The sequence below is a fragment of the Clarias gariepinus genome, chromosome 9 (genome assembly GCF_024256425.1).
Source record: "Clarias gariepinus isolate MV-2021 ecotype Netherlands chromosome 9, CGAR_prim_01v2, whole genome shotgun sequence".
Taxonomy (NCBI): Eukaryota; Metazoa; Chordata; class Actinopteri; order Siluriformes; family Clariidae; genus Clarias; species Clarias gariepinus.
In genome coordinates, this window is record NC_071108.1 from 13,916,311 (window position 1) to 13,934,391 (window position 18,081).

Genomic DNA, 18,081 nt, shown 5'->3' on the forward strand with positions numbered 1-18,081 from the left:
TAGCTTAGATCTCAGTTTTGGTTCCCTGCTCTATTATTTAAACCTTTTGAATCTATCAGCACAAAGCATTCAATTTTTTTTTTATTTTTCTTCTTCCTTTTCTTTTCACTTTAGCTTCGAGTCTAAATTCCACACCATGTCTGAAAAGCAGAGCTGAATATTAAACATGGTTGGGTAACATCCCTCTAGTGACAAACGGTTTGAGTTCACCCAGGTGTGATCATTGTTTGTTTCTTTTGAGTGGATTTTTCTTTTAAAGCTGCTTTTTTTTTTGACAAACAAAATGTTTTGACAGTGACGGCTGCCCCTGCGAGACCCCGTGGCCGGTTTCGTAAAATGTGTAAAATGTAAAAAAAAAAAAAAAGTGTCACTTTAAAACGCCAGCGCACGAGGAGAAAGCCATCACGGCTCTGTGTTCATACAGTGTGCTGTGCTGTCTCCTGGGGTCAGGATCTTTAGTATGGAAAGGTGCGAAAGCTAAACTGAACCCTTCCAAGTTTTTCAACACTTTATAATTGGTTGTTTCTAAGTAATTCTGACAGGAGAGGACAGTTACATGTGTCAGCCTACAAGGAACTGACACTGTAACCACCCAACGCCACAAAAAAAAAAGTTGGCTGATGAAATAAAACATACAAACATCAAAAAAAAAAAAAAAAAGGAAGGAAGGAAGGAACGAGGTGCTTCTAAAGCTCCGTTTCCCTTAGGGCCGACATGATGCACTTCTAACACCTGCTCTTAAATGCACAACTGAACAACCAGCAAACATGTCACTCGTGCTGTCACACTGCCTAGTTACAAAACTCAAAAACAATCACTGACAGATAAAGCATGTCATAGGAAAAACATCTAGACAATTAGGAAGATATTGTGTACTGTACATAAAACTCTGCTTCGTAAAAAGCTATACTATTGGCGTCCAGAATAAGAATTTTGTTAAATTTGATAAGTAAAGCTGGTGTAAAATTGATAGTAATCGAGGTAATAAACTGTTTAACTGAATGTTAGAATAATATAAATGCATTTTATTAGTTTAAAGTAGTCAGTTGATGTGTTCTGGTTGTTGACAAAAAAAGATTGAAAGTAACTAAGTAAGTACAATTCATTTAATATTTCAAGATTAAGCTGTATTTGTGTTACTTAAACACATTAGGGTTGATGTTTTTGTTTAAGCACAGAGCTTCTGTATATAAAAACAGACTACACCTTGTTCCTGTCATCTTACCCGCATCCCCTCTCCACAGATAATCAGTAACATGGAGCCTCAGGTGACGAACGGGCCGAACCCGGCCACAGCCAACGGGCCATCGAGCAACAACCGCAGTTGCCCGTCGCCCATGCAGACCAGCAGCTCCAACGACGACAGCAAGACCAACCTCATTGTCAACTACCTGCCCCAGAACATGACCCAGGAGGAGTTCCGCAGCCTTTTCGGCAGCATCGGCGAGATCGAGTCCTGCAAGCTGGTCCGCGACAAAATCACAGGTACTGCAGGAAGCAAAGATGAAGGCATGTGGGAGAAAGTGATGCAAGCGACTGACAGAGGGTGGGAAGTGGGTGTGAAAGGTACCAAAAATAAGGGAAATACAAGTGCCAGTCTGCCCTTATAAAATGAAGCAGTCAAATCCCCCTCAAAGTGTCCGTGTAGGTGTGAAATCGAGGACAGCCTACCAATGCTTCCGTGAACAGCAGATCAAGTAAGTGCTGAACAAAAGTGATCGGGGAAGCAGTGCTGCATGTCGGCTCTCAAGCAGGGTGCTATATATTTAACTGTGTTTTATATGGCACAGAGCATTGGTCCATGATCTCAAAGCTTCCTGCTGCTCATTACACTGTAGGGGCCACACGTTTAAGCCCTTAGAGGGAGTGAGAGAGACAGAGAGAGAGAAAGGACACACTGGGGTATGTAAGCTGCACTCCCCTGCTAATCCCGCACTAGTGGCCATGTGGGTGGCACACAGATGGATGTGGAGGCTGTGAACAGATAATGCCAGATAATGGCTTCCATTTTATATCCTACTTAGTGACACTTTGCACCAGATAATCTCATTAGACCAGGGCTGAGCCTAAAGCCACTGTTTTTTCAAAAAACAAAAAGAAGTAGATGGAACTAAAAAAAAAGGAAGGGGGGAGCTAGTCAGAAATCTCAGCAAGAAAGAGAGGAAAAGAAAGAAAAAGTTAAAAGCAAACTTGCATTATGGGTCACTAGTGTCAGTGGCTAGTAGGCAGATGGCAGAGCATCAGTCCTCAGGTGGCATCACTTTCTGTCTCCATGTGGTTCGAGGGTACAATTTTAATCACATTATTTTCTCTATTCAGTCTAAACTATTGCACTATTTAGCATTTTCATGAACTATAATACCTAATTTAAACTTAAAAAACAACCTCCGTCTACTTCATTCTTTTTCTTGCTGGTTTATATTAAGGTGTTTGGACTTTTTACGTTTTTATCCACTCCAACATCAAAAAGAATATTATAGAATATAGCTTTAATTATTATTATTATTATTATTATTATTATTATTAGCTTTATTATAAAACCCTAAAATGAAAAAAAAAAAGATTGCATCATGATACATTCTAAATGTTCCATAATTTAAAAAAAAATGCATTTTAGAGTATTATTCAGTGTTCATGCATGTACATTCTGATATCTGAAATTTGTTTTTATGTTTCAAATCTGTGACCCCATCACTGCTCCATGGATCAGGGGAAATCAAATAGCACGATGACATTATGCAAATAACACAGATCAAGCATTTTCTCAAATAACACCTAATTATTGCTACACCTCATTTCAATTCAGTCACCTTCTCTTATGTAACAGTGAAGCTCTATATTCAGAAAAAGGATTATGACTGTTTTCTAACTATCACACAGTAAAAGTATTGAGGAAAACAACTATGAAGCATTAGGGATCCTCCATGCTTTTTTTTTTCTTTTTCTGTGAGACAGCACACTGAAATACCTGGGTTCTCTGAAATAGAGCACAATGCATTATAAATACTTTCATTGCTGCCTTTCTACTACATTGTTCAGTTTCGTAGTTCGTAATTTCAGACTAACTAAGCACCCTTTATTCCTTGAGAAATGTAGCTGTATGCTCAGGCTCCTGTCGTCATTAACAACAGTCACAGCGTTATGAGGAAGAGAAAGAGAGAGATAAAACAAGAGAACAGGAGAGTGGGAGTTTGAGCACAGATGGACTCAATGTCAAATTATTTGACCAGATCAATCTTCCCGTGCAGAGTGTTGACTTTCATCTGCATGCCACCGATGCAAGCAAGAAGACAATCTGCTCTGTTTTTCAAAGTGCTTTGACGTATACGAGAATCCTTTTACAGACAGTTCAAAAGCAGCCGCGACGGCTCCTTCGACAAGGTGACAACAGGCAGGTCTCTTCGTCTACTTTCTTCTCTTTTCCATCGTTCCTGTCAACTTTGATAAGACACCAGGCAGATGAGTTAACTCTAGCTACAGCTACCTCTCTTGCTCCCTAACAGCCTAGCCAACTGCTACCCACTGAAGTGCCAAGGAAAATTGTTTACCCGTCCTTTCTGGCGCACACTCTTACACACACACAATTCTCCTCTAACCAGCTGGCTGTGTATGCAATAAACCAGAAACTCAAGGCCTAATCTTTTATTAAGTGCCAATATACAGGTACAGAAAAACAGTATTTAAATGTACACTCATGCTTCATCAACTCTTTCATTCCTTTCAGTCTATCAGCTTAACCAAACAGTAAAGGAGATGTTTTGTAAGATGCATCGTATTTATTATTTTTTCTGTATATTTAGTCGGCAGAAGCGGTTTCAGCCCAGCTTTAAAGGTAGGAAAAAAGTCATTACAGTGAAGATTTGTTTAGGGCCATGAATAAAACAGATGGCTATGCTGCTAACATAGTGCAAAGTCTTTGTTTTTAAAGGCCTGAATCGAGCATGCAGCTTCCTCCAATACTGCTGTCTCAGGATCCTCTCTGCTGACTACTAATAAAGAGCTAAACACATATACTATGTCAAGAGGTTTCTTAGAGCCTATGCCAAATCTTCAATGAAAAACCTTAATGGAATATATAAGAATGTTTGTAGGAAGATAGTGCAGATAGTATAGTAGAGAGAACAAGAGAGAGCTTGATCGATGGTTTCAGAGCACAGACAAGGATCTGCGTTTGTTCGCCTATGTGCATTCCGTCCATAAATATGGCTGCGATTGCTACAGATTGACTGCATCTGTTATTATCTCAGGAAGCGGGTTAAAATGAAAGTCCTCTGTTCGAGTTCTGCGAGCGGCAAACAATTACTGTGCAATTAAAATTGAAAAACTGCTCCTTTTTTCTTTGTCTCGCACTCAGGCCAATTTTCTATCATGTCCTGTGAAAGGGAAAATCGAATAGCACACACACCCTCATCCCCTTTGATGCCTGCCATTTCCCTTCATTGTTTTCCCATTCTCTCTGAATCCACAGGCTCCATTGGCTGGTGTTTAATGGCTTGGCAGACAAAGTGATGCTCCTATCAGTTGAGTCTGTGTTTAACACTTATGTAGCTGACATCAAACAGCCTCGTACATTGTACATCTGCTTGTTCAGTTACACATCAAATTCGCACACCGAACACCACTGCCATCTGTCGTACTACTGACCTGAGTGCAGCAAGTCCAAGAAGGTCCTCTACCTGAGTCTAAATTCATGCACTTACAGTACACTGAAAATAAGTGAAGGGTTTCTCTTCAAAAGTTTTCTCCCAGAATTATACTCTGTCATAAGCACTTTAATCAGCAAGAGACAAACATAGGAAGTACCTACTGTATACAGAGAGCTATTAAGGATTTTTCACAAGACAGATGTGACAAAAGGCAACATGAGTTGATGCTCTGTAAATTGGAGATCATGAATATTCGAATTTATGCTGGAGAAACAATTAACATGATGCCTTGATGAAATCCAATTTCAGCATAGTGAGAGCGTGGGGGAATGTGTAATTGTTATTCAAGGTAAAAGCATCCGAAAGCCAGTTTACATTGTCTGACAATGAACTTTTCTTTACCGTCTGATTTCCTCAGACAAACGCCACAAGTAGAAGAAAGTTCTTCAACTGACATTAGGCTGGAGAACTAAGCAGTGATTTTACCACTATGTAACTAAAACAATAGACGGAATTTAGGATGCTTGTACAACTCCATATTCCTCCACCCAAGCAATATCAGTTTTTATTGCTTTTTTAAACGACATTTACTTTTTATTTATCATGCATAGGCTAATATCTAATACACGCAAATATTTCCTGTGTTTTCATTTATAGTCATATATTTTATGTATATTGTCCTTCTACCAAACTCGTAAATATGTGCTTCCAGTTGGAGAAATGAATCATTTAGCCTTTATCTAACATTATGTACTTTAAACATATAGTACTGTGCAAAAGTCTTGAGCCCCCTCATTTATTATATATTAAATTCAAATAAGTTGATTAAAAATAGAAACAAATGTTTTGCTGCGACAGGCTGCAAAGTCTCTAAAGAACCATTTTTTTTTTTTTTAATTGTTGTTTATGTAACAACCTCAGCAGCGACCTTATTTCCCCTCTCATCTGGTCACTGATGGGGCACTTAGCATTTAGCATTACCAGTGTACTAATAAGCCTAACGCTACAGTATATGGGTTTTTTGTTGTTTGTTTATAATGAATTAATTCAGGGAATGAATGATTCATAGATCACTTTGTGGCTTAACAAACAAAACAGTCATCTGAAACTGGTCAGGTACAGGGAATAAACTGAAAATGAGAGCCAAAACCTGCCAAAATTAAGAACCGAAAAAAAAAAAATAAATAAATAAGTATTTCATGAAGCCTGGAGCGCTATTCCTCAAGTCTACTTAAAAATACAAAAAGGTCTGGGTCTTTAGGAGCAAAATATGAAGAAAGGAGGGTGGCAAAGGAAGGTACACCATACGTACAGTATATGTCAAAAATGAGCCCATGGATTATTCTATAGCTCATTTTCTGCAATCACGTGAGTTTCTCTGAAGCCTTTGGTGCTGCTGCCAGCTCTGTTATGTGCAAGGGTCTAGCGTTGCTTTGTTGGGGTGTCCCATATTCACTGTGCTCGGCATTTTCCCCATACACTCATCCCTTTCAGACAGCCCACACACTTTGGGCTCTGCACCAAGTCGCCGTAGGCTCCAGCTCATTGGGGAGAGGAAGAACCCGGGGGCGGGAGGCTTCTCCATCTCCCAGCTGTTCCACTAGCCTGGCAGAGAAAAATGCTGACACCATCCCATCAGTTCACCCTGTGCTCTTTACTGGAAGAGGACTGTATACTCAGATATGTACGATATTTGGCACATACAGTGGGGCAAAAAGTATTTAGTCAGCCACCAATTGTGCAAGTTCTCCCACTTAAAAAGATGAGAGAAGCCTTTAATTTTCATCATAGGTATACCCCAACTATGAGAGACAAAATAATAATAAGAAAAAATCCAGAAAATCACATTTTTAAGAATTTATTTTGAAAGAATTTATTTGCAAATGATGATGGGAAAAAGGTATTTGGTCACAACCTCAAACAGTCATACACCAAACTCCACCATGGCCAAGAGAGCTGTCAAAGACTGCTTCGCCAGAAACAAAATTGTAGACCTGCACTACAGGTCTGTAGAGCTGGGACAAAAGTAACAAAGGCTACTGTACCATCAGTAACACACTGGGCTGCCAGGGACTCAAATCCTGCAGTGCCAGACGTGTCTCCATGCTTAAGCCAGTACATGTCCAGGCCCATCTGAAGTTTGCTGGAGAGCATTTGGATCCAGAAGAGGACTGGGAGAATGTCGTATGGTCAGATGAAACCAAAATAAAACTTTGTGTTTAGAAGAGAAAGAATGCTGAGTTGCATCCAAATAACACCATACCTACTGTGAAGCATGGGGGTGGAAACATAATGCTTTGGGGCTGTTTTTCTGCAAAGGGCCCAGGACGACTGATCCGTGTAAAGGAAAGAATGAATGGGGCCATGTATCGTGAGATTGTGAGTAAAAACCTCCTTCCATCAGCAAGGGCATTGAATATGAAACGTGGCTGGGTCTTTCAGCATGAAAATGATCTCAAACACACCGTACAGGCAACGAAGGAGTGGCTTCGTAAGAAGCCTTTCAAGGTCTTGGAGTGACCTAGCCAGTTCCAGATTTCCAGATGTGATTTTCTGGATTTTTTTATTTTATTTTATCTCTCATAGTTACCTATGATAAAAATTACAGGCCAATCGGCAAATGGGAGAACTTGCACAGTTGGTGGCTGACTAAATACTTCTTTGCCCCATTATAGCTACTGATCAAATTGATTTGAACACAGGAATGTCCGGTTCCTTTAGACACATACCATTACATATTCGTATGCAAATATCTTTATTGTTATTTGGTATATAAAAATAGTTTTTTCTTCAGCAACAAAATATGTATGAAATAAGGGTCACACACCACACAGAGGAAGAACAAACACACTCACTGTCACATAACTGCACTGGATCATGCAGATTTTCTAGGTCTGGTAAGGAAAAAATAAATAAATAAAATTCTGTAAATTAGCAGCAAGGTATTTTTAAAACCTGTAATCAATTACGCCAGGCAAACAAGTCTAATCCACCAACATGGAACTGTTTCATTTATCCTTTTTTTTTTTTTACACCCACACACAAAGTCATAGTAATGTATACTTTCCAAGTGCAGTTTATATTGATAAAAGCAAGGTTCTGCACAGTACTATTATATGTATATACAGTATTTACATAGTGATCAATATAGGCTGTCTGAATAAAATTATTTCCATATATGAAATGATGTACAGGAATCAAACATATCAAATAGTGAAAGCTTTTTTTTTTTTTTGGATTGAGGAAAAAAAGGTTTATTTTATTTTTTAAGTTAGTGCCTTCGAAGTGCCACCCATGTTAGCTGACTGGCTAGAAAGGCAAGCAAAGAAATATTAGCCTTTAATGAAAATTCAATCAGAAGATACAAAGCTGCTTTTAGCTTTTGTCTGAGAAAGCACTTAGCCAGCCTTGAGTGAATTATGTAGCTTATGTAGCATGAATGGGCTGAATTAAAGCCATTATAACTGATGATAAACAACATTTATAATGCAAACTTATATCATAACACACCACATTATCTAATTACACTTCACTCAAGCCTTTGTCTCCTTTGATAGAAGATTACTGAGCAAATTAGAAAAGTCATAAATTCATACTTAACTATCAAATTGAAGAATGAGTTCTGATTAGGCATAAACTAATTTGGTTTTTGTCTCTTCCCGGCGTTGGCTAATATAACAGAAGGGCTAGGAAATGGTGAAACTTCTCCTCAGCACACAGCAGTACTGTCCCTAGATGCTGTTGCAGCAAGGGCAAAATGTCAGGCAGGGAACGCTGGTGATGCATCTGTTCTGACAAATCGAAGGGGCTTTTTCTCTTTTCCTTTTTTGCCTTCCAAATCCTAAATCTCACAAAATTTTAGACTGACCAAACACATTTCATTGTTGTGTAGCCAGGAAGCTTCATACTATCAAGGTGAGTTAGCATCACATGCTCACAGAGCTGTCACATTTCTTTTTCGCAGAGCCGGTCTTGCCACTCTTTCCCCTGCACAGATAGTAGATTCTGCACTGCCACCTGACTCAAGTGAACAAACCCAACATGGCTGCCACAGAATTTGAGAACAGCAACAAGATTGCTGCAGGCAATATAGTGTTTAACTGAATGGTTGTTTTTTTCTTTTTTTATCTCATTTTCAATCAATGAAAGCAGTGGACCTTTAAATAATGTTTCAGTCATTTAAATCATTCAGACAGAGTTTCAAATATTCACTTTCCTAAATTCCTCATGCTACTGGAAACACAAATTAATTAAATATGATACACTGCAATATAAAGTTGAATAGGGTGCACACGTACAGTCAGGAGAAGTGTGGCAGGTATGTGTTTGTGTGTAAAGAATATAGGATATAGTACAAGAATACAGGACCTCGTTTTATATAATACAGATTCTGTTTGATTATTTATTTGTTTGTTTATTTAAATCTAAAAATATTTTGTCTTAGGTCCTTTTTATCATCCTGAAACATTTTTCTTTTTTTGTCTATCACGTTCTAGCCGGACACAAAGCAAAAACAACGCACAGTAAGCCGCCGCAATTTCCTCTTTTTTTTTTTTTATACGCAATCGTTAGTGGTCATGAGTGACAAGAGGACAGCTGTTCTACAAGGCATGACATCAGCGCAATGATGGCATGTCTAATGAATCCAGCTCTCCAGATTTTACACATACTTTAAAAGCCGCATTGCACCTTGTTAGGATGTTCAACAAACAGTTGTGTTCACATGCTCTTCAGGATTAAAAATATTACTATAAGCTTCCATTATATAAATGTTAAATAGTTACCAAAGCATTATTGAATATATTTTAACACTTATTTGCCATTCTTTTCCTTGTTTGTCTAGGTGGCAAGCTTGCTTGAGGGAATTCAAAAGTCAGAAAATGGGGAAATGCATGCTCATTAAAAGCTCATTAACAGTGTAATGTCTCATTTCACGTTTTTGCCATTTAAACTGACAATTACGATATGTAAGTTAATGTATCTATTAATCTAATTGAATTCAATTGAGCTAATACTCCACTCCGTCAACAAACGTTTACTGCCTTGTTGTCCCCAAAGTTTTTTTCAACATTATTTCTTTAGTTTAGATATTTATTTTGCTTCCTGTCAGTTCTTGTTCTGTACAGCCTTCACTCTTTCTGGATGCAATCTGACATCACTTCCTATCTTTGTGATCCTCATTAATCACGTGTACATGTCTTCTACAACCGATGAAAGATTGAATGAGTACGTAGGTCTCTGTGTGTGTACTTGTGAAGTAAGGAAACATTCTCTCTTATTCTCTCAGTTTTTAATAATAGATTTACATTACAGTCTAGTGTGTGTGTAAAACCGTTTTGTTTTTGTTTTTTTAAACCAACTCCCGCTCACTCCCCAAGCAGCTCTGACCGATCCTACTCACTCCCGCATTAAGTAATTTAGTTTGTACCTGCCAGCAATATTTCGTAATGAACTTACTGTAGCAGGTTCTGCAGAGTGTCCCAGAAGTCTCAATACATAAGGAAAATTAACACATTTTAGCAAAATGTAACTTTATTTACACAGCAGCCTCAATATGATTCATATTTCTTGTAAACACAAGCACTCAGAGTCGTCTCTCCCACTCACAATGAACTTGTGTGTAACACATCTGGTGTTATGCGCGTAATTGCTTAATTATGTTAATTTCCCCTATGTATGTAGACTTTTGGGACACCCTGTATTTTCCCCAAAATGTAAACAAATTAGTAATTTAACCCACAACCACACTGATCAGGATAAAGAAGATAAACAATGCATGAAGCTGCAAACACATTGTGCAACTCCACTTGCGCAACACACAGCATTAAATACACTCCCATGTTAATGAATGCTTTGCCTCATGAGCTTCACATATGACTCCTTTTTATAAAAAGATTTTATACACTTAATATACAGTACAGTGACTAACCAGTGTGCAGTTGCATAGTTTTGTGTGTGTGCAAGTCAGTGTGTATTTAAAAAAATGTGAGAGAATGAGCATGCTCAGAGGGTTTGTGAAACCTAGTCATGCATATGATTGTCTGCGTGTTCGTGCGTGTATGTGTGCGTGTGCATGTGTGTGCTGTTCTGACCAGGCATTTTGCTGCAGAGCACAGAAACAGATTCATTACAAAAACCAGTTTAACATTTTATTGAGGTAGTTGCTCTCAGTGCAGTTATTAACCAAACAATTACTTTAATAACTTTCCCTTGATCCATTCCCATCTGCCAAACACAGGCATATTTCATATCTGTTTATTACTTTGTAAACGATATGGGTTAGACTTTCTTGATTCTAACATATGTGTATGTGTGTGGATGTGTCTTTTTTGCTGGTGGGTTTAATTCCGGCAGTTTTTGCTCGCCGGCACCCCTAAGCGGGAGCTGGTATAAATGGTGACAGAGCTGCTTGGCTAAGTCCTGCGTCACTGCACAGATGTAGAACTGGCATCAGGCACGGTTTCATACAGTACTATATTTATCTATCCATTCACTGAAAATGGATCAAACTTTGTGCAAGAGTGCTTCCTGGTGTTGGAAGTATAGTTCATTTGCAATAACCCTCTCTAATTCTTATTTACAGTACTATTACTGCTACTAATACCGTAAGTGACTTTAGACCTTAACTGTAGGTTAAACCCCTTAATGTAATCTTAGAATTTAGGATTTTTACTTCTATTGCTAATGCTTTGTTACAGTATATCATACTATATTTATACCACTTGTTTTATAACTAATGTTACTGCTCAGTAATACTAGTAGCATTAGATTTACACTTACATTTAGGCATTTGGCAGACGCTTTTATCCAGAGCGACTTACATTTTTATCTCATTATACATCTGAGCAGTTGAGGGTTAAGGGCCTTGCTCAAGGGCCCAACAGTGGCAACTTGGTGGTTGTGGGGTTTGAACCTGGGATCTTCCGAACCGTAGTCCAATGCCTTAACCACTGAGCTACTACTAGGATTACTACTAGGATTTCAAGTAGTTCCAAAGTCACTACTACCACTACTATTACTATTACTTTAACTACTTTTGTTCTTTTTACTCAGAGTAGCTACCACCACTCCTCCTTAAAAAAATAATAATAATAATTAATATTTTTTTCACAATATTTTAGGATTTTTACCACTATTGCTAATACTATTTTTATGATTTATACTACTCCCTTTATTACTTTTGTTACTCCTTTAACAGTTTTTGTTGCTGGTATTATTATCACTATGATAGGATTTTTACTACTAAAGTTACTAATACTACTACTACTATGATTACTTTTATTTTACTTATAGTCGCTATGTACTGTAGCACCACTGCTACTCATTTACAAATATATCTCCCACGACATCTTCGCATTTCTACTACTATTACCAGTACTATATTTTATGATTTATACTATGAATATTTTTTTTATTGTTACTACTTTCACTGCTACTAATATTGCTACTACTATGATTTCTATGACCAAAGTTACTGCTGCTATTACTACTACTACTACTACTACGACTAATAATAATAATAATAATAATAATAGCAATAATAATATTATTAATAATAAAATAAAAAAATATTTTAGAGAATTTTCAGAGAAAATGTGTTCTTTAGTGCTCCATAGCATAGACAGTGTTATTGTTTCATTGAAAACCAGAACTCATCATTTCAGAGAGAGATATTTATACGTTCTTTATGGTTATTTAGGTACATAATCCGCGATGTACACACATCTGGCAGCTTTGAAAAATGAGTAAATATTAACGTAATCAGCATTTGGAGCAGTATAGCTATTTAGCATTTACAATTCACTTTGTGTATGCGCTACGGAGTTGTGCACGTCTGTTTCAATAAACGAGGATGAGCATTGCACTCCTCATCAGAGCTCCCCTGCACTCCTGTGACAAGATGTTTAAAGAAAGCCAGAGGAGGAAGAGAAACGCTGCTAGCAAGGCAGCTGCCGGTTCTGCAGGGAATCCGTTGTGCTTGTGGCTGCTTAGCCTTCCAAGCAGCAGACGGTGGGGAGAGAATGTTCAATCAAAATCATTCGAGTTTAGACACTGTCAGAGGTTTTGAGCGGAAAACTTATTCTTAACACCCACACACAGTTGTGGGTGTCATACATGCTAATGCTGTAGACTGATAACACTTTCGTTCTCTCTCTCTCTCTCTCTCTCTCTCTCTCTCTCTCTTTCACTCACAGGACAGAGTCTTGGATATGGTTTTGTCAACTACATTGATCCAAAGGATGCAGAGAAAGCCATTAACACATTAAATGGACTCAGACTTCAGACCAAAACTATCAAGGTACTGTTAAATCACAACCACACTATTAGAAGGCAAGTGTGTGTGTGTGTGTGTGTGTGTGTGTGTGTGTGTGTGTGTGTGTGTAAGTACGTGTATGTTGGTATGTGTATGGTAAGGGGTGTGTGTGAACATGGTGCTGATTTTGTTATGGGATAGTATGACGGTAATGGAACAATATCTCATTTGGATGGCAAAGCGCTTTTGCTTTCCTCCCCAATTAGTCATCAGCCGTTTCTCCCAACTGCACGAGTCAATTCACTGAATGTTTCCTGTCACCATTTCTGCCAGTGGAGCTGCATTGATTAGCACATGTGGTGTGTATTGACTCGTGCTGGGCTGCGGTGCTGCGACACAAAAGCGAGAGGAGGGGAAATCCGCCTCATTAAGATGCAGAAGGAAATAGGAGAGCGACTGCAGGGAGAAAAGGGAAAATAGTGTAATTGATATGCAAATGCATCTCCAAATGTCAAATCACGGAGTCACGCGAAAAAGGAAAAATAGAATGTATAATAAAAGATGCTGAAATGCTAAGTAGTCACCTCAATGTGTTTTTGTTATACTGTAAACCCAGTCAGAGAGGTGAGGTAGACTGAGAATGTCAGGGGCACTTCATATTTATCTAGCTGAAAATATTATTCTATGTATTTTTCTATTTATTTATTTTACAAATAGGAAATCATTTTTTACTGTGAATATTCACCTCTGCTCCTTTTTAGTCTGAATCACAGTGTAATCGGGTTGCGATCATCTGGCATATAATCCCCGGCCGCTCAGTTACATCCTTACTAATCTAATCAGATTGGATTTCCTGTGCTTAGGCCGACATGAAAACACAGCGACTGTTCCTTCAGGCTCTGCTGCCTGGGAGGGAAAAAACAGACAGACAGAGACGAGGAGGAATGGAGATCGGGAGAAAAAAACTGTTGTTGAAACCAGGATAAACACAAACATGGGCGGTTTCCAGAGGGCCAGTAGCAGGTGGCTTTGTGTGTGTGCATGTGCGTGTGTGTGTGTGTGTGTGTGTATGTGTGGGTTTGTGGTGATTCGACTGTAGTGCTGGTTTCAGCCTCAGTTTGGAACCCGTCAGAGATGAAATGAGTCACTGCGTGTGTGTGTTTGCTCATCGTCACAGCTTCTCACTGCACACATGCTCATCTCTCACTGTTTGGGCGGCAGGAGTGCACACACACAACACACACACGCACACGCACACGCACACACACACACATTCCCAGCAGCACAGTACTAACACTTTAACATATGTCAGTGGGTCTGTGCTCCACACCACAGTTGAGTCATGTGGATGTAAAATCGATGTACAGGCGAGGCTTTTGGTCCCAGAGATGGTTTATTGTAGTACTTCAGGTGCTCTAATCAACCTCATTGATCCAAGTTTCTCGTTCTTTATATGATGCATTTTCACACAAACACACGTCTCGCATACATCCACCATGTTCTCTCTCACTCACATATATGAAAGACGACACAAATAAGCCAAGACAGTCCACACTGTGATTTTCCCAGTGGGACTCCTTCTAATACAGCCGTTATGAAAGCACTCTAATACCTTTATCTTTCCACCTCTCCTTTCCTCAGACTTTCTCTATCCATCCATCACAGCATGAGGCAGCGGTGATGGCGATTCCATCTACTCTCTTTGATCAGGCCTTAGTTTCACTCTCCTCTCTTTCGCCATGTGAAACCTTTCCTTTAGATTAATACCACACAACTCAAAAGGGGCTTTTTCTTCCACTAATGCAGCAAGAGGGCATGAGGAGAATGAAATCCTCTCTTGCAACATAGCAAATAAGAGTGTTTGAAGGTCATCATCCTCTTGAAACGCACAGTGTGAGGCATGGGAGTCTCTCCAGCCTCTGAGGTTATCTAAGACAAAGAGTGAATGAAGACAACCTGGGAAAGCAACCTTAAACAAACAAATGGAAAAAATGTATAGATATTTATTGCCTTAGTTAACTAAGCAATTAGATTTTAAGGACACGTTTCTTAAGTAACCCGCTTGCAATATGTATAAATATCAGTCTTAACCCTAACTTAGACTTCCACTGCGAGATTTTTTTAAAGTCGCACATAAATCAGACTGAGAGACTCTTAGCTAATGCAAATTGACAGGAAGGACAATAATCAGAACACAGCGCTATCTAACACGGACAGGAATAGAAACGTGTGAGAGAGAAATGGTGGTAAAGGGGAGAGTGAAGGAGATGGTGCGAGTCTCACCCCTGATCTCCCCTTTCACGCTCTGAGCTAGTACACACAAATGCAAACACACAGGCGCCCTCCTGCCTTCGTGGCGCTTTCCTGTTTCACAGCTAAACTCAAACTTTGCCTTCCTGTTGAGGTGTGAGAGGAAAAAATCCTATGAAGGGTGCAAAGAGCAGAGATTCGTGCAGCGAAACAGGCACACACACACACACGCACACTCTCATCACTCTCACACATGTCGTTCAGACACACAAACACACACTTCTGTCTAAGTAGCACGCGCACACACACACTCTTCACAGGCAGACAGGGTGTTGATAGATCCAGCATCTGGAGCTGCTTGACATGGAAAGAAAAGAAGAGAGGATGAAAAAAAGGGAAGTGTGTAAAAAAAAAAAAAAAAAATCAAATGAACGGGAAAAAGAGCAGGAGGCAGGGTAAGGACGGTGCCAGGGCTCTGTGCCTTTTGCCTTCGCACTTTAACTGGATTTCAGAAGATTACTCCTGAATGGATCATGTCTTCAGCGCGCTATTTGTATGACTGTAACAGCATTTGATGGCTCTGGAACCCAAATGTCAGCAGTGATGGAAACACAGAAGGCAGTGCCTGCTCCTGCTCCTAATGGCAGGGGAAAGGCAGGAAAGGAGAGATATAACCATCACTGAGCCGCTCTAATGAGACACTCAGACAAAGAGAACACCAACCCATCATATGGATTTACCTTAATGTGTGCGTCTGTGTGTGTCTGTGTGTGATTTACCTCAAAATGTGTGAATATTGTATGAGTGATACTGAGTAACCAACTCGAAGAGAAAGTTTGTCAGAGTGACATGGAGAGAGAAGCAGTGTGTATTAGTGTGAGAGGAGCTGTCCAAGGTGCTACTGAGCTTGACAAGTTGAGGAGGGTGAGAGCATATTGTGCGAGGGTATGTGCGAAAGAGAGGGTGTGTGCGTGTGTGTGTGTGTGTGTGTGTGTGTGTGAGAGAGAGCGAGAGAGTGCAATGGTTTGGCTCTCACTGCTATCAGAGACAGAAGGTTCCATGGCGCTATCTGCCAGTTTAGCAGAGAGAACTGCAAATATGCAAAAATACAAATAGCATTCACACTTCACTGTGATGTGGGGGAACCCCAGAGCATACACACAATGTTCTTAAAAGAATCTCCACCATCTTCTGACCTTCCTATCTGAATTATATGTTGTGTGTGTGTGTGTTCTCTCAGGTGTCATATGCACGGCCCAGCTCTGCCTCTATCCGTGATGCTAATCTGTATGTGAGTGGGCTGCCAAAGACCATGACCCAGAAAGAGCTAGATCAACTTTTCTCCCAGTATGGACGAATTATCACCTCCCGTATCCTCGTCGACCAGGTCACAGGTATCCATGGGGCAACTTCTCAGTCCACAAACATGTACACACACACACACACACACATACACAGACCATCACAATTGGAATCAGCCTACAAGCACTCACTCACACACATTTGGCGATACAGATTTATAGTCTTTCATTAACTAAAATACAGGATTATATAGTTCCATACATGACAAGGCATGCTTTGTGGTTAAACACACAAATTGTACACAATTACACATGTGAACACAAGTATCTTGTTTAAAGAGGAATCCTTTGGCACAGCGTGCATTGCTTACTGAACTGTTAGCTCTGTTTCATAATATCACCTCGGCTGCGGCAAAGTGCCACTAGTTTGCTTAATGCGCATTCATGTAGCAGAATGCCCTTTTAAACACACATCAGGGCCATGGCTCAAAAAATATGCCACTATGTGTGTGTATTTGAGCTTTAAACATGATCTTAAGAGGTGGTAAATGATGGAAGCAAGCCAGGGCATGATTTTACTTTTAAACAGCATTCAACTGACATATCTCTCTGGCATCAATAAGGCGCAAGCAGTTTGTACTGTATGTATATAAATATATGTGTGTGTGTGTGTATACACCAATCAGACATGGCATTAACACATCAACACTGATTATTAATTTTATACTCAGTAAACTGGTGGCAGGATCATGGAAACCCAAAGGTTTATCTATGCCTGTGGGGAGCAAAAGGCCACAAAAATGCAGCACAAACCGCAAAAAAAAGGCAAGGGTAGCCATGATAGAAAGACAGCAGAACACACAGTGAACAACAGCCTGTCAATCCCCAGATATAAATCTGATCGAACACTCATGTGCCTGGAAAAGAAATCTAATCAGCACCCAAAGAATCATCATACATCAGCCATAACATTATGACCACCTGACTAATATTGTGTACTGTAGGTCACCTTTTTGCTACCAAAACAGTAACGCACTGTGTGGCATAATACTAGGTACATGTAGTTGGTCATATTGTTATGGCTGATGGTTATTCACATACAAATATATATACTATATATCTGAGAGAGAGAGAGAGAGAGAGTTTTTATGCATGCTGTGGAAGAATACTTTTTATATGTCTGCATACTTAGGATATCATTACTTGCAGTGCAATCCCATAAGCCACAGAATATTACATGATGTGATTCCATTTTCTCTGCTAAGGAACAGTGTGTGCTCATATCCACCAAGACACGCATAAACATAGAGAGTTTGCCCTCAAATCATCGGAAATTCCTCGCCATTCTACATACACACATTATTTGCTGTTCCACACTCTCCTAAAGCTCATTTTCATACATCCTCCTCAAATGCAGACACCCTTCTGACGCACTGCACCCCTACAGGGGCATGAGAAAGCTACTCCAGGGTGATGAGGCCGTAGGATGAATCCTAATGACTAATTAAATCTGAGTTGCCAGTGATTATGAAACAAGGAGTTTTTTTTTTTTTTTTTTTTTACTCTTGAGCTGCAAGACTAAGAGGTGCCATGTTGTTTCTGCCCTCACTGAATAACAACAAATCGAGCA

General features: G+C 39.5%; 1 protein-coding gene across 6 annotated transcripts in view; it reads left to right on the plus strand.

The window, feature by feature from the left end:
- The window catches only part of elavl4 (ELAV like neuron-specific RNA binding protein 4), a 70,647-nt gene that overhangs the window by 35,861 nt on the left and 16,705 nt on the right, over window positions 1-18,081 (plus strand). For all 6 annotated transcript variants that reach the window (XM_053504254.1, XM_053504255.1, XM_053504253.1 and 3 more), the window contains 3 exons: window positions 1,245-1,485; window positions 12,842-12,945; window positions 16,391-16,544. In XM_053504254.1, coding sequence (XP_053360229.1) covers window positions 1,245-1,485; window positions 12,842-12,945; window positions 16,391-16,544 — 499 coding nt within the window. The remainder of the gene's footprint in view (window positions 1-1,244; window positions 1,486-12,841; window positions 12,946-16,390; window positions 16,545-18,081) is intronic.